General features: G+C 37.9%; 4 protein-coding genes across 4 annotated transcripts; 3 read left to right on the top strand and 1 right to left on the bottom strand.

Moving 5' to 3' along the window:
- Positions 1-2452: 2452 nt before the first annotated feature.
- LOC115020949 (1-phosphatidylinositol phosphodiesterase-like) lies at positions 2453-4141 on the bottom strand. Its single transcript, XM_029451050.1, has 3 exons — positions 3781-4141; positions 3569-3642; positions 2453-3453 (listed from the first exon to the last, which is right to left on the bottom strand). Exons 2-3 carry the CDS (start codon positions 3619-3621, stop codon positions 2607-2609), a joined length of 900 nt encoding a protein of 299 aa, XP_029306910.1. The 5' UTR covers positions 3622-3642; positions 3781-4141; the 3' UTR covers positions 2453-2606.
- A 945-nt stretch (positions 4142-5086) lies between these two features.
- ubqln4 (ubiquilin 4) lies at positions 5087-10586 on the top strand. The gene is made up of 7 exons (XM_029451049.1): positions 5087-5277; positions 6207-6358; positions 6451-6590; positions 7021-7283; positions 8476-8591; positions 8990-9161; positions 10081-10586. The coding sequence occupies exons 1-7, from the start codon at positions 5134-5136 to the stop codon at positions 10219-10221; spliced, it is 1128 nt and encodes a 375-aa protein (XP_029306909.1). The 5' UTR covers positions 5087-5133; the 3' UTR covers positions 10222-10586.
- A 3032-nt stretch (positions 10587-13618) lies between these two features.
- lamtor2 (late endosomal/lysosomal adaptor, MAPK and MTOR activator 2) lies at positions 13619-16656 on the top strand. The gene is made up of 4 exons (XM_029451053.1): positions 13619-13843; positions 14638-14800; positions 14894-14983; positions 16094-16656. Exons 1-4 carry the CDS (start codon positions 13776-13778, stop codon positions 16148-16150), a joined length of 378 nt encoding a protein of 125 aa, XP_029306913.1. The 5' UTR covers positions 13619-13775; the 3' UTR covers positions 16151-16656.
- A 1276-nt stretch (positions 16657-17932) lies between these two features.
- On the top strand, positions 17933-26504 carry rab25b (RAB25, member RAS oncogene family b). Its single transcript, XM_029451052.1, has 5 exons — positions 17933-18428; positions 22612-22807; positions 24334-24527; positions 24860-24940; positions 25446-26504. The coding sequence occupies exons 1-5, from the start codon at positions 18392-18394 to the stop codon at positions 25562-25564; spliced, it is 627 nt and encodes a 208-aa protein (XP_029306912.1). The 5' UTR covers positions 17933-18391; the 3' UTR covers positions 25565-26504.
- The last annotated feature ends 322 nt before the right edge of the window (positions 26505-26826 follow it).

Raw genomic sequence — 26826 nt, 5'->3', positions numbered from 1 at the left:
GTTTGTGTCTTTTTGATCTATGTACTTCACATTTGAGCTATTGCCCTTTTACAAGTAGCATATGAGCAGTGCCTATAAAAGTATCAGCCTTACGTGCTGGAACTATTTATTGACCCATAACTCCATCACACAACACCATGTAAAACCTCCTGTTAATTATTTAAATGTAGGGGCGCTGGTAGGCAGATCTATTTGTTTCCCCCTGTTTACAGTCTTTATGCTAAGCTAATCATCCCCTGGCAGTAGCTTCATACTGCAAGGTAACCTGTGGAGTTTTTAAACTCTAGCTCTATGGAGCTGTTTTTCTCTGAATGGGTTCATATTTTGTTTGTCTGCCAATGCTTTCAGACTACTACTACTACTACTACTACTACTACTACTACTACTACGGACCTTCAAGATATGCAGCAATGTGCCAGCATAGGCAGGGGAAAAGAAAACTGCTTGCTAGTAAATATAGATGCAGGTGTCACACCTTTGCAAATGTTTGATGAGGAAAGAAATGCATTCATCTCATTTGTCAGAGATCACGGACACAATCCACTCATCTCTCTCGGCAAGAAAACAAATAGCACACCTCTCAAAATGTTGAAGTATTCCTTTAAGTATGGTAATAAAACACATGTATGGTGTTAACAAACTTTTAAAACGCTTCTGTAAAATGACTGAAACTTGTGTTTTTACTGTTGCAGTGTCATCTACACCCACCCTGACCCTTGTTTGTGCCTGCATGCCTTTATCCATCATGATGTTTCCCTCAATAGATGGAGTTGGAGGCATCTTTAGACAAAATGGATTAGAAACTGCAATTTGGCCTACATGGTATGGTTTATGGGCAAAATAATATACATTAACATTACAGTATCCCTGTAGACATTTAAATGTGGTTATTATTAGGGCTGAAAATGAATATTGGTTTCATAATCGATTAATCTACTTTCTTTAGATTAATAATTGTTTTCTTGATTAATCGATAACTATTTTGATCAATAAAGACAAAGAAATGCCCATCACAATTTTCTAGAGCATCACATGTCTTGTTTTGTTCAACCAACAGCCTAAAGCTCAAAGATATTCAGTTTACAATCATGTTAGGACAAGGAAAAACAACACATCTTCACATTTGAGTTGTTAGGATCATCAAATATTTGGCATGCTTGTTTAAAAAAACGACCTAAACTATTAATTGATTATCAAAATACTGTAGTTGTAGATACATTTGTAGTCAGTTGACTAACTAATTAATTGAATAATAGTTACAACTCTGTAAAACCTTTTGATGGATACATAAAGTTACAAAGTGCAACATTATCTACCATTTTCTCAAAGATCTCCCAAATGAAATCCGGTAAAATATCATCAGCTTTTTAAATCCTCTATATGTTTCAAAAGAGAAAAACTATTTCTGTTACGTCAAATTATTATTGTGACTTTCCATAACTGACTGATAGGAATGATGGTGGAAACTGTGAAAATATGACCCAAGTTGTAATAAACTCAAATGTTTTATATCTTGTATCATGTTTTATTATTAGCAAATGATAAATGTACAATGTAGAGCTTTTTTCCAGCTCTGTAAGATAATCCTTTCACAATAAAACAAGTATAGAGTGTATCAGAAGTGAAGATGTATGTGACGCACCATTGGAGCAATGATGCAAACCAAAACAAAGAATGAACTGCTTGTGAAGGGGCGACCCCTACTGGTTTATCTGCAAAACACTAACTTCACAGGCATTTGTTATTTAATATCAGAGCCTCTGTGCAGACGGTTCAGAACCAGGAAATGTCTTCATATCTCCCAACGTAATAACATGACGTTTGTAACTGTAAGTGCTTAAATAACCAATATTAGCTTGATTACCAAGAAGTCTAATTAAAAGAGGATACCAGTCCTCTAAATTACCAAGAGCTGCCATTGTTATTACTGAGGATGGTTCCTCGGCAGATGTTGATAACCCCAACCATAGCCTGCGTAGCCTGTGAATCCAAAAATATAATTTACAAATTGAACTGTGAGCCCATCAACCCTGTTCATGGTCACTGACATCCTTCCCACTTCTGCAGGCAACAGAATACATAGATTACATATTTAAAGCTGCCAGCAACCCGACAGGATTAATGTATTAATAGTTACCAACCAGAAAAAAAACACCCAAAATATGACAGGACAGATAATTTGCCAATGCCAGTGGGGGAATATTTCAAGTATTGTACTTATGTACACATTTGAGGTTCTTGTACCTTACAGTATTATAAAAGATCTGAGTACCTTTTACAATACGGTATTTATAAGGAGCATATTAAGGCAACATCAAACCACAGACACATTGACTGAGATGCAACATCAATAAGCAACACAAGCTTCCGATCAATGAGGAGGCAATACAATTTTATTTTTATGGTCACAAACTATAACTGCCATTGCTTCCAAAATTACACAGTTCAGGATGTAACTGAGAAAGACAAGCACAGTCACAGTTTGTATTTTTAGATATTTCGGCTCCATCAGAATGTGTACAGTGATGAGTAAGATACAAGAAAGATTTCAGTGATCCATCTGATTCAAACCCTCTCAAACACAAGACTGGGTACATTGTACATGATTACCAAAAGTTTAAATTGATAACAGTTTGAATGAGGTCAATGCCAGGGAAGTCCATGGCAATGATGCCAAAGCATGGTCTGGGCTGATTAGGATAAAACTGTCTCAGGTATTGATTGAGCCATGGGTTTACCTTTTCAGCCACTCTCTTTGGAGTCAGAAACATTCCCCAGAAAGTACCAAAGCCAGTGCCGCTACTGTAAGTCAAAACAGCATTATCTCCCCCGCAAGCTTCAGTGGCTTGGTTCAGCTGCTTCATTATTTTGTTGTCTTTATCTTTAACATTGCTAACCTTGTTGTTAACCTTCCCGTCTGTGTTTATGAGGGGAATTCCCAGTGTGAAGGTGCTCTTCTGCAAAAACACAATTTTCCCCCTGACCTGACCCATATTTGGCATGGCGGAGTTCACCCAGACATGTTCGTCGTTGCCAATCAGACTTCGCACCATTTCATTGACAGTGTTCTTCTCAAAAGACTCTGGTTGGACTCTAATGAGCACAGTCTCAGTCTTAAACTCAGACAGGAAGGCTCGGACAGTGTCGAAGACATCCTTGAGAGTGCTGTGCTGGTACATTACACCATGCATGACATAGAGGGTGTCACCCAGTCCAAATACTTTGAGATCCAGGAAACGAATGCCGGCCCTGAGCTGATCCTTCAGGGACAACGCCTGGCATTCAGCCTCTGGACCTCCGTACAGGGCCATGCTGTCGTGAGCACCGGGGAAGGTGAGGAGAGAGAGGGTGCGAAAATTCTCAATGCCCGCCATCCATGGAATATTGTATGCCCCCGGGAGTATGAGGTTTTTATCGTCATTGAAGAACTGGTCTTTTCCATGGCAGAAAACACTGATGATTTAGAACAAGAGTTAGTGATTTTACAATAACTCCTACACAAGTTGCAGTGTAAAAACTATTTCTCTATTCTTGTATTTTACTTGCAAAACATTCATATTATACTCACGTGACAGACAGTATCATGAAGGGGAAAAGCAGACACTTTCTACCAGCCGTCATTCTTGCAGAAAGAGGAGCAATCTAGCAAATAATTTGTAAAATTTAAATGATGCATTTATCCAATCAAAATCAGTTATTTTGAATTAAAACATGCATTGATATATTACTAATGTTTTAAATGACAGTACCAGGTCAAATTAATAAAGTTGTGTACTATACCTTACAGCCAGGAGGAATTCACAGCACACTACTCCAATGGTCAGAATGTGGAAGGCTCAACAACAATCCATAATTTATATTGCTTGGTTATCTGTAAAATTGTAGGTGTGGACCCCATATATCAGATTTGTGATTCAGACTGATTGTTCTTGATGTCAGGACAATCGAACATGTTTGTACAAATTGTGGTGGTGTTTGTTTCTAAGGTGTTTTGAGAAGGCGGGTCCCTAAAAAAAGGAATTAGATCAGATTAGATTAGATTTTAGACAGGAATTATCTCGAATGCAAGCAGCCACACCAGTGCAACAGAAACACAATGACTAAGCTATCATCTTGAGCACATAATTGGTGACATTGTTGAACGTCTGCCAGCAATAACAAACAAAAAAAAGCTTATCACCACATGAAACAAGGCAGAACTGAGGAATTGCTATGGAATATGCTCAATATATCTAATGTATGTCAGCTAGCAGTGATGGTACTGTACTGTACTTAAGTAGGCTACAAGTTCGAGGTACTTGTACTTTAGTTGAATATTTTAATTTCATGCCTACTTTACTGTATACTTCTCCTCCACTACATCACAGAGGAACATGTTGTACTTTTTATTTCACTAAATTTATCTGACAGCCTAAATTACTTTACAAACTAAAGTTACTATAAACTTTTGCATACAAAACATATGAAGAGCTTATAAAATATAATGTTTTGTTGTACATTAAGTTAGACAGCATATAGGCCTAGAAGTAGGCCTGCAGTTGAAATGATTAGTCATTTAATTAATTAGTCAATTTAAAGAAAATTAATTGGCAAGCATTTTGATAATCGTTTAAATCACAGTCACACAGGCCATTTTTCTTACTTAGTACTTTTACTTTTAATAATTGAAGTACAAGTTCCTCATTATACTACATAATTTTACAAAAGTAACATTTTAAATGCACAACTTTTACTTGCCTTTTAAAATCAGACAATTATGTTCATGACTGCACTTTTATTTAGCCTTTTTATCTATGTCTTTTTTAATTATTATAATTTTTTGCTACATTTTCTAGGCTACTCTTTTTATTCTCAACAGTTTAACTTCTGTAAGTAAGAAAAAGTTTTATGCAAATGTATTTCTCTTAAATAAACGTCCCTTGCCTTGTGACCGATTATTTTGTGGTAATAGTCATTTTACTTAAGTAAAGGATCTGAATATGTATACAAGTAAAGAAAATAATAATTAATGTTCTCCATGAATCAGGAATGTGTGCCAAAATGTAAAACTGTTTACTATTGTAATGACCGATGGGTGGCAGATTAAACTCTGCCGGAAGTAACGCAGAAGAAGAAGAAGAAGCAGTAGTAAAGATGGCGGAGAATAACGCGGATCGTACGGAGGATGCCAACATGGATAAAGATGTTTCTCCCGGAGGATCTATGATGATGATAACTGTCAAAACCCCCAATGGAAAAGAGGAAATTTCGATTTCGGAGGATTCTTCTGTGTCCCAGGTGCGGTAACTAATCATTGTCAACACCCGGCAGCGGAAATCATGCTAACGTCATGAAGCGTTTCCTCACAAACATTAGGGGAAAGGTCAAAAACGTATATATTTTTCAACTGTACATCAGCTAATTATCAAAAAAAAAGTATGTTCGTGGTGTCACAGAGGGCTACTGTCTGCCCACAATAATATAATGTTTGACCGGTACGAAATCAACGTTTAAATCTAGTATTTCCTACCACGGTAGACGTGCGTATGATTAGCATATAAGAGCTAACGTTAACGTTATTTGGCTAGTTTTGACACTGACGTCAAATAACCGTTACATCATTCCAACGGCAGTGAAATGAGTGTTTGTTCATGTTTGGCATAAAGCGATAACGGCTTCACGTTATCTTACATTATCTGAGTGACAGGTTGCGGGGTGGGGTGCTGTTCACCAACACTATTAAACACTGATAAGTACTGATAATGATCACCCCACTCTTTGATACTTTTCTATGACTATTTTATGCTCCAACAATCCAACTATTCTGCTTTAACCCGATTAACCTGTCTGGGGGGTACTGGAGCAAAAAAAAAAAAAAAAAGTTTACTATTCTTTCGAAAATGTATTTTATCTGTGTAGCAACTGTCAGAGAAATACAAAAAAAATTACAGGTAAATAATAATAATATTTATTTATACAGCACCTTTCAAAACAAAGGGCTTGGAGATCAAGAAACCAAGCGGTCACCAACTTCCAGTGTAAGAATACTACCTGACTCCAGGTTGTCTGTATGTCATTTTCGTGAAATACAACTTTATTCAGGAGAAAGCGCCATTTGAGCACAATATAAAATAAAATAATCAAAGTTTTAGAACTAGATTCTGACCAGAAATCTCTTTTGGGGATCCACAGGCACTTGCTAATTTTCTTTTGTCTCATTTGTCCAGTTTAAACAGGAGGTGTCCAAGAAGTTTGAAGCCCAGCAGGACCATCTGGTGTTGATATTTGCTGGAAAGATTCTGAAGGATGGTGATACTTTAAGCCAGCACGGTATCAAAGACGGGTTGACTGTTCATCTTGTCATCAAGACTGCCCCAAAGTAAGTACAATTCATGAGATGTGTGTGCAGGCTTAGAGGCAAAGCTCAAGCCTGGTAAGAGTTTTTATTCAATGGTTGCTTTCTCTCCTAAGATCGACAGGTGACGGTACATCTCAGACAAGTTCCAGTTCTGCAACACCTCAAAATAATAGAAGCAGCACCAACGCCACTGTAGCAGACAGAGCAGGAGGTGGCATGTCTCAGACGCCAACACAACCTGCTAATGCAATGGGTAAACATTTTAGTACATTTTTTAAATAACTTGCTTGCTTTTGGCACCGCAGTGAGTTTTTGTCTTGTGATCTTATCGCATAGATTATGCTGTAGTTAAAAATGTGAATCCATATGCCTCTCATTGGTCTTTTTTCCCCCCAGTCTCCCCTACTTTCCTATAAGTAATTGTTAATGGTATGAATGGAAACCATAAGGAACCCTGAGGGAGTTTGTCTTTCACAATGAGCCTTTAGAAGCTTATAAATCATCAGACACGTTACATAGTATAACCATAATGCACTAAACATGTATGCAGTGTTTTATAGAGGTTCAGTATTGGTCGACACAGAATTTGATGAGTGAAGTTAATCTCATTATGTATATGAATGAACATGAATGCAGAATTCTCTTGCAAGGATCTTACCTCCTGCTTTACTCCTCCTCCTCAGGTGGACTCGGTGACCTGTCCGGCTTGTTGGGTCTGGGCATGGGTTCATCCAGCTTCATGGAGATGCAGCAGCAGGTGCAGAGTCAGCTGATGTCCAATCCACAGATGCTGTCGCAGATGATGGGAAACCCGATGGTCCAGAACATGATGTCCAACCCAGACCTGATGAGACAAATGTTAGCAGGCAATCCTCAGATGCAGCAGCTCGTGGAACAGAACCCGGACGTCTCCAGCATGTTCAACAACCCCGAGCTCATGAGACGGGTCAGTGCAGAGTGACTCACGATAACAAAGAGAGAGCGCTGATAAATGTCCACTCATCAAATGAACGTCTTGTGTTAAAAGTGACAGTAGTTCGGCAGAACCTAATCTCTGTAAACATATTCTAGTGTTCTGGTTTCCGTTTGTAGTCCGAGTAGTTTTGACCAATCGCGTTTAAACAGGCTTTGGTTCAAGGCAGGTTGGTTTTGTGTGGAGAGCAAAAGAGGCGGGACACTTTGGCCGAAATGCAATCTTGGAACCCAAACGCGATCGTTTGACAATGATTTTGCTTTTATTAGCTTGTAAACTGGCTACTTGTGGAACGATCCGGTCTTAGACATCCTCTCTCAACTCCAACTCCATTCTCGCGTCTCAAGCTGCTAGTCGGACTATAACAAATGAGCAGCGCACGGAAAAGGAAGTCTTGGCCCGGATATCCGCTGCTTACACTAGATTTCCCAAAATAGTGGCTCCTGCCCCCAGAGGCTTATAGTGATCAGACCGATAGCCGATGGGTTCCGAGATTGTGCAGAACCCCACCTAGAGTCTGTGTCGTGATACAGGTGTTCCAGCTTGATGGTTTGCTCTTTTCTCTCACCGTGAAGTAATAAAATAAAAACTGTAAATTCCCCTCTTTGAATGAAAACTATAGCCCCATCCTGATTCATAGAACCAACGTTTTTTAAATCTAGACCGAGCTAGACCACATGTTTTTCTGTAACTGTTTCCGGTTGCTGTTTAACTGAATTACAGAGCGTTGGCTTGTCGAAGTACTGTCACCTTTTCTACCCGTCTGAGTTTGCAGCTATATTCTTTACATCAGTTATTCTCTTACTGTCACTCACTCCTTGATGCTGATCTGAATGTCCTGACATTGCAGTTGTCTATTTTCATTTACCAACATAAGGATACAAAATATTGGTTTTATTTAGTCTTCTCCTGCTGTTTGCATGCATGTCTTTGTCATTTGAATCCTCTCGTCCCTTGACGGACCACAGAGTTGGTAAGGAATCCAAAAATGATGCAAGAGATGATGCATAAGCAGGACCGGGTGCTTAGTAACCCTGAGCGCATCCCCAGGGTTTTTAATGCTGTATGGAAAATGAATGCAATGTGCTCAAGATATAAAACGGTCTCATCTCTCAGGACTCTGTTTGGTTTGGAGTTGACTTATGTCATGTTTGTCATTGAGCAGATGCAGAGTCCCGACACGCTGTCTATGATGACCAACCCCAGAGCCATGCAGGCCCTCATACAGATCCAACAGGGCCTGCAGACCTTACAGGCAGAAGCCCCGGGATTCATGTCCAGGTACCGGCTCTCTAAACCGAATACTTTAGCCCTGTAGAATTCTCAAAATCTGGCAGTCAACTCGGAATGAATCAAATTCCTTCTGTCATTTAAATCATGAAAATCAGAAGATCCCAAAAGGTTAGAATAAATCATTAAATTTTTAATGTATGACTACTGTTTACAGGGCCAGTGTGTAGTAGTTAGGGGGAGATATTAGCAGAAATTGCATATAATAATCCTAAGTATGTTTTCATTAGTGTACAATTGCGGAGGGGTATTCAGTTTGTTACAACTGCACTGCAAGATCATATACAATGTCCCTATTTTTTTTAAATAGTTGGTAATCATTTGTAGTGGTCATTTGAAGTCACAGGAATTGCCAGTTTTCTGGATTTTTAACATTTCTTTCCCTCTAGATTGTCTCCTGGAGGTCTCGCGGTTCCTCCAGCCGGAGGGGGCAGCATCCTGCCAGAGATCCCTCTGCCTCCTACCATGGCAACAGCATCCAGTCCCTCCTCAGCCACCAGTCCCTCTCAGCAACAGCTCATGCAGCAGATGTTACAGATGTTTACAGGCGGCGGACCATCAGTATGTTTCATCTAATGGCCTGAATTTGTTTTTTACATAATTAATTGGTATTTTTTGCTAATTAGCACCCCTAGAGTTTCAGATTGCACTTTACTTATACACAACTATCCTAAATATGGACAGCTGTAACAATACACATGCATTTCTTATGATTGCGTTACATTCTGAATGCTTCACAAAATAATGAGTTGACAACTTTGTTAACAAGAACAGTCAGAGTGGGACTGACACCATTCTCCTTATTACAAGTCAGTGTCGCGTTAAAAATTATTTTGAGATAATAAAAAAAAAAGTTGCATAATGTTCCTTTAACAACTTGTTAGGATTCTTAGTGTTTTTCAGACCAACAGATATTCCTACCTGTACATTTGGTTGGCAATACATATGAATGTGGCTTTTAATGCTCACTGTTCTGTATAATATTAATGTCATTTAAATAGTTGAATTAGAAAAGGCTACATTCTCTTCAGATAATGTATGTGTGCCTTCTGCTAAAGTACAAAAAGGTTGAAGTGGTAGTTGAAATCCAGTTACTAAAAGAAGTTGAATTGCCAATTAAAAGGAAAATGTTTCAGCACTGAATTAAGTACTGAGCAGAAATAAAGTCAGTTTAAGTGGGAAACGTGCTGAATGGATGTGAAGGTTCAGTTGAGGTCAAGCACTCGAAGTGTCAGTTGAATAAATGAATGTCAATTCAAGTGTAAGCACTGAAAGCCGACCGTATTGTGTAAGAAGAGTGAACGCTGTGGGAGTTATATTTGATTTAACATTTATTATTTTCGTTCAACAGTGAAGACATAAAAGGTAGAGGGTTCAAAGTGTCAGCTGAAGTGTAATAACTGAAAGCAGATGAAGTGTCGGGAGAAAGTTTTTACCTCCCATGAGTGAGTAACCTCGTGCGTCGTCTGCTTCCTCGCAGCTTCAGACCCCCGAGGTTCGTTTCCAGCAGCAGCTCGACCAGCTCAACACCATGGGCTTCATCGACCGCCAAGCCAACCTGCAGGCACTCATCGCCACAGGAGGGGATGTCAACGCCGCTATCGAGAGACTGCTGGCCTAACTCTCTGTTCATTCTGCGGTTGAGGGTGGACGACTGGTAGAGTGGGTGGAGGGCTGGCGTGGTAGATTTATGGTGAATATATGAATACAGTCCTACATCAAATGCAAGTCTGACCTGACACCTAGATAGGCGCAGTGGTAAATCATAGTGGGAGAGGTTGGGGAAGGATGTTGTTGGTTTCTAACAGAATTGCTAATATGCTAAATGCCGTGGCAGCACTGCTACTGTGAAATGACGCCATGACTATCACTGCCGCGACCAATGAGTTACTCCAGCCGGTGCTGCCGGAGATGATTTCTGACATGACAAGTGCTCATTCATGGATGTCTGCATGAGGTTACCCAGGAATAAACATTTAATAGTTACTTATTTTTACATTATTTAATTTTATCAGATTGTATTTAGGTGGTTATACAAAGAGATTTGAATCAGGATGTTGTTGAAGTAGTTTGGATGAAGGTCTTCTGTGCTCTCAGCTTGTTTTTACATGTTTCCCCCCCCCCCCCCTCATCCTTTTGCCTGGTATTTATTTAAGTATCTTTTCATTTAAGTGTTAATTTAGCCTGACAGGTTCTCGACACTTTGTATTTCCCCCACAAAATGGTTCTCACTGCTGAGTCTTGTTTGTTTGTATCGTTACAACTGCTGCCTAAATATTCTAGGAGGAGGAGAAAGTTAAAGTTTTCAGATTGTAGGAGGACCAAGTGTGTGTGTGTGTGTGTGTGTGTGTGTGTGTGTGTGTGTGTGTGTGTGTGTGTGTGGGGGGGATGGGGATGGGGATGAGGGGCAGGGGGAACAAGGTGACATTAAACACTGGAAGAGGATGGAGACATTTTAACTGGTAGAGATGTTGCTATGTGATGATGTAGACATCCCTTTATTATCTCTGGTTGTATTGCCAATAGTAAAGCCAGACTGATTGGATTTCTAGGATTTTCCTCGAGTACATTTGTCAGGTTTTCCTTTGCAGAATTAGCCAAAACAGCAGTTTCCATTTAATTGTTTTAATGCATAAATTGTTCTACAATTGAAGTCCCAGAATCACAATATCGCCTTAAAAATGACATAAACCGCGACAACCACCTCTAGTATCAACCGTGTCATTGGAATTTACTTTCTTAGCAAACAGGTTTGGTTCAAATTGATTTCCTGTCGACTAACAGTGTAACACTAAATAAACTTGCTCCGAGTTTGATTTTTTTGTTTTTGTTCTAAGCTATGAAATGGTGTCTCTGACATTTCAGTGCCCTGATGAAGGATACTGTGATTAATTGTGGTTATGGATTACATAAGTAGTAGAGCAAAAACAATTAGTCGATTGACAGAAAAATGTACTATTTTGGTAATCGATTTATTGCTAAAGAAATTTGTCTTGCAAAAATGTCAGAAAATGTTTGTTTCGGTCTCAAATATGGAGATGAAAGAAATTAACTTTTACTTTGAGTAACTGGACATTTCACTATTTTCTGACTTTTTGTAGACCAAATGATTAATCCATTAATCTAAGTAATCGGCAGATTAATCGATAATGTAAATAATCGTTAGTTGCTGCCCTTCTCAATAGATGGGGAATAGTTTTTAAAAAGATTTACAGAAAGCCTAAACCTTCAAACCTTTTCACAATAACACTGAATTTCCTCACACGCAGTATAGTGCCTGAAGATAATGTTGTTTTCTGCAGTATATTGCATAATGATCTGTGAAATCTATTGTTTGTCTCACTATGGACAGACAAGTAGCCAAAACAAAATCAATCCAATAAATGATCTGCAATGTGTCTTGTCTATTCTAACTATGTGTGAATGATTTTCTTTGGCAATGTGACAGCTGTTTTATGTTGACTTTAACCTCCTCACTGAAAGTCAGTGTGTTTTTGACTAGCCTATGACAAATTGTTGACTGGGTACAGTGATATCTGAAAGGTCTTACAAGTATATTCCGCCTCCTAAGAAATCAAATAAATCTACATGTGTTTGTCACTAACAGTCATCTGTACAGTCATATGCAGGGGTGGAGAAATAATTGAATTACGTAGCAATACCAGAAATATTATTCCAATAACCATAAAAGTCTGTATTGTGCCTTTATCAAATTTAAGTACACAATTCTTATTATTAAAAGTAAAATGATCTATTTGTTGTAATTGCTCCTTTTTAATGTGTTTTTTCTTCTTACAGTCTTTAATGTAATCTGAGATTGGATAGTTTATACTAGAAATATTAACAAAACTTTAATAACCTTATGAATGTTGCTCATGAAGTCTGAAACTTCAAACTAGTTGCTACTGACATCAGATAATTGTGTGAAAAGGGTTAAGGTTATTTTATTGTCGTATAACAATTACAGTGAAGCAGTTGCTCTCAGGCTCCTTCCCTATGTGCTCTTATTGACATATGTGTATATATATATATATATATGTATATGTTTATATATATATAAATATATGTATATATAAATATATGTATGTATATTATATATATGTATATATATAAATATATGTATATGTATATATATAATATATACATGTATATGTATATATATATATACATGTATATGTATATATATATATATATATATATATATATATAAACTATACATATATTATATATATATATACATATATTATATATATAATATTATATATATAAATATATGTATATATATATATATATAAATATATATATATGTATATATATATACATATATAAATATATGTATATATAAATATATGTATATGTATATATATATATATATATATATATATATGTATATGTATATATATATATGTATATGTATATATATATATATATATGTATATATATATACGTATATATGTATATGTATATGTATATATATATATGTATATGTATATATATATATATATATATGTATATATATATACGTATATAAATATATGTATATGTATATATATGTATATATAAGTATATGTATATGTATATATATATATATAAATATATATATGTATATATAAATATATATATATGTATATATATATATATATATATATATATATATATATATATATATATATAAAGAAAAGTCAAGTGGGGGAAAATGTTATTACAATCTGAAATATCAAGAGATAAAATAGTTTAACAAAAATAAAGGAATACAATATAATACTTTGGTAGCCTGGTGAGTAACAGTAAAATATATACAGTAAACTGCATCTTAAACAGGTTGTGCTTAAATGCAGTATGTATATATTCACAGATTGACAATATATATACTGTGATATGTACCGGTATGAGGTATTGAATAAATATATGCTACTGTAGCCTATACTGAGATGTGTGTATAAAGGTATTACATTGTTTGATGTGTCATATATAAACAAGTAATAAATACATTGCCTACATTTCCCACAATGCATTGAGAAGACATCCGGAAAAGGGAAAAAACAGACTCAGAGTCAGCTGACTTGACTTTGTGTTTTGAGTAGTTTTTGACAGTTGAAAGGCAGCCGTTTAGTCATTTCAAAGTATAGGTTGTTTTTTGTTGTTGCATTAATATATGTTAGTGAGTTACTAGCTATGTTACGACCAAAGGCATTAACGCAGGTTCTCAGTCAAGCGAACACAAACGGAGTCCAAAGCACACTGTGAGTACAGTTAGCTAGCTAGTAGCATGCTAGCGACATGCTACTTATTACAGGAGGTAATATGGTTTTTGAACGTTATTAATTAATAACCTGGTTTTTTTTGGCAAAATACAAAGAGTCTGCTAACGTTAAATAATATCTTATAAACAGATAATACCCAGATAACAAGTAGAGAACTATTAAGCAGTCAACCAATGCTATATTGATATAGGCTATATATGATATTTTAGTAACACTGTGTACACTTTACATGTTGTTCGCAAGTAATACGTCTTACATGCTCTAACATTTAGGGCTGTAACTAACTATGTAGCGTATTGTCAATTGATCTGCCAATTATTTTATCATTTGTGCTTAAAATATTGAAAGTATTTTATTATTAACATATTTACTGATCATTCTTCTGTGATCTATGACCTGAAATAATAATGTCTCAATTCTCTAATTTACATTTAGGTAATTTTATCAATTTAATCTTTTCCTGCATTTCAATAGGCTTTTATTTGTAGTTCTCTTTTGATATAAATATGGTCATATTGTTAATTCAAATTGGCATTCAAAATGTTCTTTAAAAGTCTTAAATCTAGTTTTATCAAACTTGCAAGCACCTTGGATAAACTGCATCGTATTTCATAACAGACAGTTTCATAGTTATCGTCAAAAAATGTTTGTTTGGTAGTTTGATGGAGAAAGCTTGAGTCAAATCCATACACTGACTACACTACACTATAGTGAAACCATTTCACATGTTCATCTGCTGGATACTGAAACTTCCAACTTTACATTTTCACCAGCTTACTGAATAATGAAGGTTCACTTCTGGCTTACTCTGGGTACGGGGACACTGATGCACGGGTGACAGCCGCCATCGCCAGCAACATCTGGGCGGCCTACGACAAGAACGGCCACCAAGCCTTTAACGAAGACAAACTTAAATTCATACTCATGGATTGTATGGTAAGATGTTATTCTCCGATATATGATGACAATGTGTGATATGGACAGTTTGAAATGAAGCTCTTTTAAACTTTATCTTGTTTTCTCTTTCAGGAGGGAAGAGTGGCCATCACTCGTGTAGCCAACCTACTACTGTGTATGTACGCCAAAGAGACCGTGGGCTTTGGAATGCTTAAAGCCAAGGTGAGAGTTTTTAGCAGTCGATGCTGACGTCAGACTTTGGTTCCCCCTACAACCAATATTGTTGGAGGTCCCCATCTTTCCCCATGTTATAGTCAACAAGAAGTAAATAAAGGTGCCACTTTTGTAATGCATTCCTGCACAGGATAAATAAAGTTTTATCTTATCTGCTTGTTCGATTGTTAACAATTGCTGACAGCAGATCAGTTTTTAGTAAGAGGAGTGAGAAATAACCAGATGTAGCCACAAGTGAACAGTTTGGACAAAGACGTGCTGGGAACACGTGGAAGTTTGCCTCAAACCTCCAACATATGATCGATGTTACCAATTCTATTTTAAATGATGGGGATTGTCTCCATCATTTAAAATAGAAGCAGGTTTGGTTTTATTTCCACTGCATTGATTTTTGAGCAGATTTCAAACTTGGAAATCTTCAGAATTTAACTTGCAGCTATTTTACTCTCAACTTTGGCAGAATGTCTTGATTTATTTACCTACACATGCTTACTCTTAATACATCTATTAGTAGGTAAACACTAAAATTAGTTTCCTTTGTAATTTGTGTCTTTCAATACATTTTTATCAGAGACAGAATATTTTAGTCGAGCAACTGCATTGAGCAATATAGTGAAAACGTGAAACAGTTTACTGTACTAGTGCTGCGACGAACGATTGTTTTCATTATCAATAAATCTGGCGATTATTTCCTTAAGTGATTAATCTTTTGGTTTATAAAGCATCATATAAATGTAAAAATTCCCTTAACTTTTTAGAGCCCAAGATGATGTAATCAGATTTCAAATTCTCACATTAGAAAAGCAAAAACGTAACAAATATTTGGTATTTTTGCATGAAAGGTTTCTTAAACGATGCCTTGAGAAACAAAATAGTTCCTGCTGCAGCTCTATACCGTCCTTTTGTCACATATTTTTCCGACATGTTATATGAATGTTTTTGGACATTTTACAGATTTTTCGGACATTTTTTTTACATATTGTTTGGAAATGTTTCGCTTATTGTTCATATATCTTTCACATACTGTTTGGATATGTTTTACTCGTCACTCTGAATGCAGTCTTTGTTAACATTGTTCTGTGTATGTTGTGTTTCTAGGCAGAAGCCCTGGTGCAGTACCTGGAGGAACCATTAACACAAGTGGCAGCATCATAGTGGAGATGTGGCTGAAGCTCTGCCTGTCGCTTCTGTCTGCCTGGTGGGGGAAAAGCACATGATCCAGGCACTTCATGGACTACTGTAACATTCTGTGAACATACATATATCTATGAGTGAGTGAGTGTGTGGGGGTCAGTGTATTTATAATCATGGTATTGAAACTAATAACTTGTAAGGGGTTTGTACCTATTTGCCCTCCCTTTGGACTCTTGTGTTAATCTAATGACCTGTTCTGAAAGTCCAAATTATTTTTTAATATGAAGTCCGAGTGTACAGCTGCTGAAATGATTCATCAACTGTTCCCACGGTTGTTTTATTCATTTGCAGTCTTACCTCAGGCATGCCGGTCACAGTTAAGCAGTAGATTGAACATTTTCAATCCTGTCAGGGAGTAAAATGGTTTGTGGAAAATTTCATAAGAATGTCTATCTGATAAAATGCAGTTCAGTTTATTTGCTATGTTTTATTTCAAAGCCGTCAAATAAACATTTTTTTGATTATTAGTCACTTTTTAATTTTTTTTGTTTATGCTCTGAAGTGTGTGAGTATATTATAGATTAGTTCAAAGGTAAAACATCATGTTTACCAGGATTCTTACGATTAGGATTTGAAATTAGTCGTAGTTTCAGTATTTTTTGATACAATTTGAATTGAGGAGTTTTCCCTTTCAACATGTCAGCAGTCTTATGCACTGCCGACGAGCTAACCATTACAAACCATTACAGGGCTAAAAAGGATTAATTAAGGATTAATATGTTGTTATAGGGCTTTTATGGCCCAGAACACGAAAGTTAAGACTCCCTACAGTTCGAGTGACCTTGACCTCTTTGGCAAAGGGAAATTGGAGGAACCATGAAAGATGGCTAATTAAATAAATCCAAATATCATGTTACATGTACAGGACCAGTGATCTTTAATTTACAACTCGTCGGCCAGATTGGGTGCTGGGTGGGCCGCTGATAATGTTTTGATTTCACAAGAAAGGAAATAAATTGATTGGCAAAGGGAACTTTTTTTGGACTTTTAATATAAATAAGGTGCATTAAATAAAAAACATTAAAATAGACCAATAGAGCTTGTTTATCAAAAAAATATATTTTTAATTCGCTGGACTCCCCCCCCTGACACATTACCGGGCTAAGCCAAGTAATAGTTACACAGAGATGAGGATAATTCTGATCCCATAAATGTGTGTTTCACACTAAAAGATCTCAAATATGCTCGTCCTTCTGTCCCTTGTAGGAGCAGTTTGTGTTAATGGTTAATGTTTATGAATCATTCCAACATTTTAGTTATTGACGAAATCGGTTCCAGTTTTTTTTCAATGTTTAAACTCTTTCAAACCAAAGCATTTACAACTAAAATGCAGTTGCAACTATTAAATACAGTAAAATATCTGATGTATCTAGAGGCCGAGTATCAATCCTTGTGCCAAATTGATAAAGTAAGTCAATAAATCAGTTAATTTGAAAATAAAGAATTTAATGTTAAATTAAATAAGACTTAATGTTTATTAATTGTATCTGATAAATATTATTGTTTATTAACTGGCCCCTGTTCTCTTGTCATTTTGCCCCCAGTGACTTTTCTTATGAGCAGAACAACAGACCTGGATTAATTAAAGGATTATGACACCTATGAAGAACAATTAATTGGTGTTTCTTGGCAGAGGGAGACAGAAGCGTCAATAATATCCCACATGTGTGGACATTGTCAAAGGTGCCGTTTTGTCATTTATATTTTTGCGGTACAATTTTATTATTTTAGGGTGTTTTTTTTCCTTGTAGTGATGAAGCAATAAGATTTGCTTCCTGCTTCCTGCATGCAGTCATTTGGTCGGTCCAGCAGGAGGCGCTTCACAGTCCCTCTCAGCTGTACCTGCTGGTCGCCCCACCTGTCCAACCTGCCCTGCATTAAGACACACCCCCGCAGCTGTTGCCCCACCACTCCCTGACACTAGCCCCGCCTGCTGCAGCAGAGCAACCTGGATACACTCAGCATGTCCTGTTCATACAAGCCAGCTGTATATGAACTCAGATAGGGAAAGGTAGCGAAGGGCAGAACACTGGCGACTGGCATTCAAGTGTCAAAACATTTTTGCAGCCATTTTTATTTCCTGAAGCCTGAGGATCTGAGTGGCAGGCTGTGAGTGAGTCAGTGTCGTCTTACATCCTGCATAAGTCTGTGAGAGCTGGAGAGGCAGTAAACTGAGGGGCGGCAACACTGAATGGACAGAATATGGGGTCAGATGAGGCCTACAACTTTGTCTTTAAGGGTGAGTGCATGTTCTCCTGCTTGCTTGATTTGATCCCCAGATATATTCGTAAAGTATTTGAAAGGTGTTATATTCTGTGATGTCCCTTTGTGCTTTAAATGATACTTCCTTGTTTATCATTAACTTGGCTATTTCTGGGAAGAGGAATATGTGCTGTGTAGCAACAGAATGCAATAGATTCCTAGTAATACAGATCTTAATGTAATAAAACAACACATGGTAACACACAGCTTAGACAACTGTGAGCCTGAACTTATGTGTCTGTTAGTAGTTCAGTCAGCTGTTTAGGTAAATATTGTATGTGGGTGTTTTGCAAGTCTCTTCAGGTGAGTGTAAATCCTACAAAATTGAGTTATACTACGATCACATTGCAAGGTCAGCACATTTTCCCATGGTGAGTAAGCAGTAAGCATGCATCGTACGCAGGTTATCGTTGAAACCAGGATGTGTACTTTAATTCCTGTTTGTCTGCAGCATTACACGCAGAACAACGTCGTAACACAGAGTCTGATTTAAAGCCCCGTTTCAGTGCCAAAAGACAAAGTGCATCAGTCATACAGTAAAATATGACACATCCAGTCTGTAAAAGTGTTGGACTTGAATTATGCTCTGTTCTTTGAAAAGTAGCAGCTGCTGCCACTCACTCTATTCATTCTGCACTCAACCTACATGGCATTGTAATTATGTCTTATATGCAGCTTGTTAAAGGTACCAGATGGCTCTTAGCAGATGTCAGAGAGAAGTGAAAATCATTCAGAGAGGTGATTTGGTTCAGGTGATTTGACATTTGGGTAAAAGCTGGCATGTTGATAGAAGGCACTGCAGGTGAATGTTAAGTCTGAAGTAACTGTGGCCAAAACATCACATGGCATCATGTACTGTGTTAACGAGTTCCACTGCAAAATTAAAGACGGTCAAGTCAATTATATTCATTTACAATCATGAAGGGCTTCGGGGTCAAGAGTCTAACGGTTAAGGCTGATGATGACATCGTCCATTTCATAACACGCCCCCCCTTGTCTCTCTCCTTCCCTCCACATTTCCTGTCTTTCTCTAAACTGTCAACTATCAGAAATGATCTTTTAAAGAGAGGGAGGGGCATTGCAGTCAGTACAGCTACAACATCCTCTACTATAGAGACAATATAGACAATTCGGTTAGCAACAACATTTTTGACATTTTGGGAAATAAGCCTCTTCGCTGTCTTTCTAAAAGTGGGATGAAAATATTCTCTTTTCTCTGTACAGTAAATATGATACTTCTATCACAAAATATTCAATTGAAAGGAAGAAACCTCGGGAGTAGTAAGAGAGGAGGTATCCCACCTCCAGCCGGTGAACGGTGAACGTACACAAACTGATTGTTATCTCTGAATAAACTCACTCACTATTGCAGTGCATGATATAGTATCTCGAAGGTATGAGCACAGATAGCTCAGAGAAACTAACCAGTGAAATCCAATTGTCTAGAGTTTGAATATTTTAGACCTCCAACAATATGTATTAAAGAAAACGCAAAATACATTTAAAAAAATGATAATCTAAGACATAATAAGCGGAAGTTAAAACATTACAATTTAACATGCATTATATAAAATAATATGTATTTTTGGTATACACAGTAATTGCAAAATAAATAAACTGTAATGTAAACAGATATGATGTAAATATATATGTGTAATCAGAAGTAATACAGAGATGTAAACAGGTGTGAAACAGTAAATATAAGTACAGTGACAGTGTCATAGTAGATGGGAACGCTGCAGTAGTGAGTTTCTTAGCAAGGGATGTTTCATTTTGCCTTTCTACCTAATAAATTAAGTAACCAGGTATTTAAACTTAACTAAAATAAAATGAACACATGCTCATGTACAATAAAGCAAATTTAAAACAACTCTAATTAGTTTTAATGTTGACCATTAAACATGAAGGACTATGTAACATGTCAGAACATTGCTGTTTAATATACGCCTGAATTAGCAAGTTTCCTCCAGGATTCCAGGGCACTACGGTTACATTTCCAGTCCTGAAGGTCACAAAAACAAACAAAAGGAGAATTTAATCCTCACTGCATCTCATCAAGTTTTTCCCCAGCTTCCTCAGAATCAACAAACCAGGCTTGAAGGCCTCTTGTCCCGTGTCACCATAGAAACCAGGGGTGGGTATTGTTTGCATAAGAAGTTACTGAGTAGTGGAGGAGAAGAGGGGGGAGCAGGCCCGCTCACCTCACCCTCTGAAAGAGAAGTAGTGCAGCGATCTGGCTGCAGAGTGAACAATTATCTACGAGCTAAAGTAGAACAACTTGTAAAGCATTCTTTGCCGTGACTTTAGACTTCAGGTTAAACATACTGCAAATACAGAACTGGGACAAAGTCATTTGTGCTTTCTGGGAGTAAAGAGGTGTTCAGGAAAAAACATTTTTATATGTTGTTCTGTGACTGGTGAAGAGCGAACAAGTTTGATTTCTTAAATGTTGTGGTTCAATGTTCATTCTCGACCTTGGAAAAGAAAAACAGTTAAGAAAACAGTCTCACAACAAGGTTAATTTAGTAACTGTTCTGGCCCTTTAAATCCCATCACATGATCTTCATCAGCAGATGGATAAAATGGGCTCTATGACCGGGCAAACGCCTTCTGCTGATGAAGATCATGTGATATGATTGAAAGCTCCTAAACATTATGATGGATGCTGTTGTAAAATTGTTCTCAGTCGCCAGTGTTCAGATCTCCCGTCCAATCCAATGTGCATTACTTCTCTAGGATGTCTAGATCTATATAGTGTTGTCCTGCTTCCAGTCTTTATGCTAAGCTGCATGTTTAAACATTTTGAGAGTGCTATCAATCTTCTCCTTTAACTCTCAGCAAGAAAGCGAATAAAGCATATTTTACAAAATGTCCATGTATTCTTTTAACACCCATCACACCTTAATTCCACTTCTAATGGCTTTGGAGATGTCAAAAGAAGTTGGATTATTATCTCAGTGTTCACAAACTCACACGCCTCAGCAATAAGCTGTGACTGTGTGTTGTTCAGATGTGCAGAGAACCCAGCACTGTGTTTTCACAGTGTGGTCATATTTTCTCATTCTGTGCCAATTAAGCCAAGCCTTTTTTCTTTCTGAGTCAGCCACTAACAACTGAAACCCAAACCTTAGTCACTTAAATGTACAGAGGGGGTGTCTGGGTTATTTCTCGTCCTGTTTACCCAGTAGGTAGGTTCTACTGACCAAGATAATAGGCAGTGGCAGCTTAACTTGTTCCACCTGATTGGGAATCACCTTCCCCTCTTAGAGACGGTTTTATTTCCCTGAACAAAGGTTTACTTGTGAGAGATGGGTTTTTTTTTTTTACCTCAAGGTTTTCAGTTTTCCAGAGGGGGAAGTGTGTCCTTCCCCTCTAGGAAAGTTGACAAATGTTTTGCTAAAATAGGTTTCTAAAACATCAATAACTCCTACCACGAGTGAGGCATGACTGATCTGTGCTGCACAGCTTCAACGGTAAATGAAAACAATGGTCTAAGCCAATTTAAGGGAAATTACTGGCAAATGTAGATATCCCGGGTGAAAGAAACTATAAGAAAATCTTCAAAATATCGATTTCAAAATCCACATCTCTCCCCTAGCTAGTGAAGGTTTCAATCCTGCTTGCACTTTACTTCCTTTACTTGGCATCTTTCCTCTTCGCTGTGTAAATAAAAAAATACAATAAAAAAATCAGCGTATTTTAGAATTGGCATCTCACCAGTGCATGCTGGGATAGCCTACAGCCCCACATGATCCTCGGTTATCTCCTTACCGATCAATAATCTGTTGTATTCTGTTACAGGCCAACATCCCACATTGTTCCCCAGTATTTTACTCAACATGTCCTCTCCCTGCATTATTTGCACCGCAAGCTTGAGTTAAAACAATTAGCTCATTTACTACAAGGGTGTGGTGCTGTTTTTATAATAGGACATGGTGTAATCACCCACAGTCTTAGACATCTAATAATGAGGATGTATGGTACAACCAAGAAAGACACGCCTATACTATAGGCTTCCATTAAGAAGGGCTGTAAAGGATGCAGTATTGGCTCATATTAGGCTCTGTGAATGAATCTAGTCTCCTTTAGTTTTGCAACGACCCCACCCAAGAAACTGCAATAAAGATACTTGCATTTACTGTGTTTTGTGTCCTCCGCAGTGGTTCTAATAGGAGAATCTGGTGTGGGAAAGAGCAATCTGCTGTCCCGCTTCACCAAAAACGAGTTCAACCATGACAGTCGAACGACCATCGGGGTGGAGTTCAGCACACGGACGGTGCAGCTCAGCGGCTACACCATCAAGGCCCAAATCTGGGACACGGCTGGGCTGGAGCGATACCGGGCCATCACTTCTGCGTGAGTGTAAAGACTCATCACAGCTTTCATAGATCCATTAGTATATACATGTGAATGCATTCTTACACACACACACACACACACACACACACACACACACACACACACACACACACACACACACACACACACACACACACACACACACACACACACTGTATAGATACACAATTCTAATGTCATCATTGTTGAACATCAGTACAAATGCCATTAATTATTTGCTGCTGAGAGGTAGACGAGAAAATTGATACAGCTCTCAGGTCTGTACACTCAATATGAAGCTACAGCCAGCTAGCGTAAAGACTGGAAACAGGGGGAAACAGCTAGCCTCGTTACAGGTGCAGCCATTATTGGCAAATGTTTGTCTGCACAACGGCCTGGTTTTCACTGGGCTAATGAAACAGGGAGTAACTAAGCCTAAAAGTCTCAATTAGTGGAGATGATGATAGTTCACATTGCATTATTCCCTTGTGACTAATAAAAGGGTTGTTCATAAACTGCTTAATGCAACTTTTAGTAACAAGGTGTGCATTAGCCTTACGTGTTCTGAATTAGTACTGAAGTAACATGGATGCTCGTTGTGGTAGCAAGTTTTGAAAGTTGCACTTCTTTTCAAGCAGGCGGACTGAAATTAAAGGCAGTTGTTTTCTATTTAAATCAACATTTCACACTTGCTTTCTTGCTCCATAGTTGTTGTGCAACCTGTATGTTGGCATCTTAAGGTGGTGCTGTTATCAGCCAACATACACGCAAGGACAGGCGCATGTCTTCAGTTTCCTCCTGCAGTACCTGAAAAACAACCTGAGCACGTTCTCGTCTCCTGTCAGATCCCAACTGACACAATTGGGTTCTGAAATGTAACTGGTTAGAGAAGAATCCTTTTGTTTGAACACTCAGCCCTCTGCGGGTCTCTGCTCTATGAGAGGGTGCTCCTGATTCATTCTTTTTTTTTTTAACTAGAAGGATTAACAGTGTGGAAACTGGTTTTAAGACAATAGAACCATGTCCGATTTTTCCATGTTTCCAAATAAAATTTGAGGATATGCTACGCCGCTGGATTAGCTCTTCTCTGACGGCTTGGCTTTTTGGATAATTACTTGCCGACTTATTCCAGTACGCAAATTCTCACTCCCATGGAATTTCTCATTTGTGCTGTAACAAGCAGCTAAAACCTATTAAAGTGGAATTAATTATAATGCTGGAAGAAGGGAGCAGAGATGTAATTGTGAAGGAAGTATTGATTGGTTCAGAACAATCGTCAGACATTAGTCTCTTTTTCAGTTGACAGCAAGAGAAACTGCCTATTCTAAGTGAAGATGGGACCACGCTTAAAGGTGCCATAATCAATATTTTAAATGAACAGTTGATCAAATGTAGATTGTTAATGTTTAGCTTCATTAAAGTGTTTTTACTTACCTTCATTTACCTATACAGACAGCCACACCGTCTCTAAACGTAGCATTACAGAGAGAAAAGATGCCTAAATGTTCCATAAGGACTAATTGTAAAGTCTATCTCCTGAACAGGTATTACAGAGGTGCTGTAGGGGCCCTGCTGGTCTATGACATCACCAAACACCTCACCTATGAGAGCGTGGAGCGCTGGCTGAAGGAGCTATACGACCACGCTGACCCCCACATTGTGGTCATGCTGGTGGGCAACAAGACAGACCTGGAGTCAGAGAGATCAGTGCCCAACGAGGAGGCCAAAGACTATGCAGGTACGTCAACAAGTAATATCTCTGATGCGTATGTTCATTGTTCATAATTAGTTTATGGAAACTGAATTTATTGTAGAGAATGTAAATAAGTCTCCTCACCAAACGGGACAACCTATTTGTTGATTCTAATTGGAGAGAAGGAGAAGAAGCCAAGTGCTGCTCCCCAAAACCCATTTCTTTGAGGACTATACAGTATGAGAAGATCAACAGTGACATTTTGTGATTTTGGGGAATGCAGCTTTAAAGTGACAATAGCAAGCAAATGACAACAAATGTGAATTTAATAAATAACATGTATAAAGTAACTAACATAACTTATGTGTATTATCCAGAAAAGAATGGTCTTTTGTTTCTGGAGACGTCTGCTTTGGAGTCAACTAACGTGGAGGCAGCATTCAACAATGTCCTGGCAGGTAATTCCCTTTAATGTATTTAACTGGGTTCCAATCTGTTAAACAAATGTTTTGCTCTTGTCCGAACCTACAGAAATACAAATAGAAGCATGTTCTGCTCCCTTGAAGGTCTTTCTCTGCCTGTTTTCTCACCACCTAAGACATATAAATGATAGACTGGATACACATTTTCCCATAAACATGCTGGAATAAGGCGTGACCCTAAATTTGACCTTACATGCAGACCTCCATCTCCTCAGCTCATGGCGGTTTGTAAAGTCTAGGGCTGGAAAAGATCAAGATTAAATTGACCCTTGGTAGTTCTGTGGCAGCCTATTGATTACTTCAAGAGGAAACACCTCTGAATATCTTTTTTTTTCTTTTTCTTATCAACTTTTGTGCACCATGGAAGTCTGGCTTGTTATAGCACTATAGTACTGTTTCCTCTCAAAGCCTGGGAACACTGCAGCATCTTTCTATTCTAGCACAAAGTAAATGTGTAAAACATATACATTTTCTGTGGCAGAGATTCACAGGAAGGTGAGCAGTAAGGAAGTGGTTCGGGGCTCCATCAGTGCAGTGTCCCTGAACAGCTCTGGAGCAGAAAACACAGAAGAGAAGAAGGCCTGCTGCAAGAACATCTGATCACAAGGTCCTTCAGGAGCCCAGAGGCCTGAGGGCGGGTGACAGGTGACCTTCACCAACAACCCTGCGCTGGAGCTCGAAAAGAAGAGTGCGACACGACAACATGGATGCCAATATTAACGGTCCTGGCTTAAGCGATGCCATTTTAAAATGACTGATTTATAAGTTGTACAAGCTGCATGATGTATTGAAAAGGTGATTTGTATATGTGAATGAATGTGTAAGAGTCTCTGCTGACTGTTGAACATAGGTCAAAGGTAAAACGCTTAACCGTGTTACCTGTAAGATGATATATTTATAATCCATGCACAGAATTGGAGCAACCTAAACACATCATGGTAAATATAAATGTAAATGACTCATGGCTGTTTTATCTTTGCTGGTTGGTGACACTGTCAGGTCTTAGGCTGCGGTCGAATAGTAAATTACAAAACAAAAAAAGCCGTCCTACATCTTTTCTTAACCACTTTTACTTGACCTTGATGGAAAACGTCATGAGGTGAAGGAAAGATGAGAAGGAGAATTCATAAGGACTTAGGAAAAGACAACCGTGGTGCAAAGAGAATCCGACTGCACTAACATTAGGATACGTAATTATGCCACGGCGGATGTTATTGACGTGGGTCTGCCGTGTTAAATGTGGAACGGCATTACCTCCTTTCCTTTGGTAAAGGATGGTCCAGTGTGCTCTATGCTGAAGGAGATAAGAGAGGAAGCATTGAAGCACCTTTCCTTAGCATTCAGAGAATTCGACCAGCTCTTATCATGGCTGCCACTTCAAGGTCTCTCTTTCTTTTTTTTTACTCAGTTGGGAACCTTCCTAAGCAAAACAGACTATTCGACCACAGCCTTGCTGTCACTGCTGTGTGTGTGCTTCAGCTAATGATTTATGAAGAGACTGATTGCAATTCTGTTGAGGAATAAATAATTTATAAAGACAGCTGGACTACTGTGTGCTATTTGTGTCTTATAACAAAAGATAGGTCTTTTTCACAGAAGACATTTTGACATGTCACAGTAGCAAAAGTGCAGGTGTAAATAATAAAATTAATGATCAAGCTGAAATCCATCTAGCTTCAGTTTCAGGAGCCTGGTATGGAGCATGTTGCCTCACTCTCGCTATCATGAGTTGCTGGAAAGCTTGAACAGAACTGAGCCGTAGTAATGTCAAAAGGTTTGCTTTGATAAAAGCTTATTGAATTCAAGTTATTACCAGATTAGTATGATTTACCAAATGATTTGATTAAAGTGAAATGCTATCA

This window comes from Cottoperca gobio, chromosome 16 (genome assembly GCF_900634415.1).
Source record: "Cottoperca gobio chromosome 16, fCotGob3.1, whole genome shotgun sequence".
Taxonomy (NCBI): domain Eukaryota; kingdom Metazoa; phylum Chordata; class Actinopteri; order Perciformes; family Bovichtidae; genus Cottoperca; species Cottoperca gobio.
Note: the sequence above shows the minus strand (reverse complement) of the source record. Positions and strands in the feature narration are given on the sequence as shown.

Coding starts and splice junctions, on each gene's coding strand:
- LOC115020949 (XM_029451050.1), bottom strand. CDS start 3,621: ATGACGGCTGGTAGAAAGTGTCTGCTTTTCCCCTTCATGATACTGTCT. Junction 3,454..3,568: donor TTCATGATACTGTCTGTCAC/GTGAGTATAATA, acceptor CTAAATCATCAG/TGTTTTCTGCCATGGAAAAG.
- rab25b (XM_029451052.1), top strand. CDS start 18,392: ATGGGGTCAGATGAGGCCTACAACTTTGTCTTTAAGG. Junction 22,808..24,333: donor TACCGGGCCATCACTTCTGC/GTGAGTGTAAAG, acceptor TCTCCTGAACAG/GTATTACAGAGGTGCTGTAG. Junction 24,941..25,445: donor ATTCAACAATGTCCTGGCAG/GTAATTCCCTTT, acceptor TTTCTGTGGCAG/AGATTCACAGGAAGGTGAGC.
- ubqln4 (XM_029451049.1), top strand. CDS start 5,134: ATGGCGGAGAATAACGCGGATCGTACGGAGGATGCCAACATGGATAAA. Junction 6,591..7,020: donor ACAACCTGCTAATGCAATGG/GTAAACATTTTA, acceptor CCTCCTCCTCAG/GTGGACTCGGTGACCTGTCC. Junction 8,592..8,989: donor GCCCCGGGATTCATGTCCAG/GTACCGGCTCTC, acceptor CTTTCCCTCTAG/ATTGTCTCCTGGAGGTCTCG.
- lamtor2 (XM_029451053.1), top strand. CDS start 13,776: ATGTTACGACCAAAGGCATTAACGCAGGTTCTCAGTCAAGCGAACACA. Junction 13,844..14,637: donor AACGGAGTCCAAAGCACACT/GTGAGTACAGTT, acceptor CATTTTCACCAG/CTTACTGAATAATGAAGGTT. Junction 14,984..16,093: donor TTGGAATGCTTAAAGCCAAG/GTGAGAGTTTTT, acceptor TTGTGTTTCTAG/GCAGAAGCCCTGGTGCAGTA.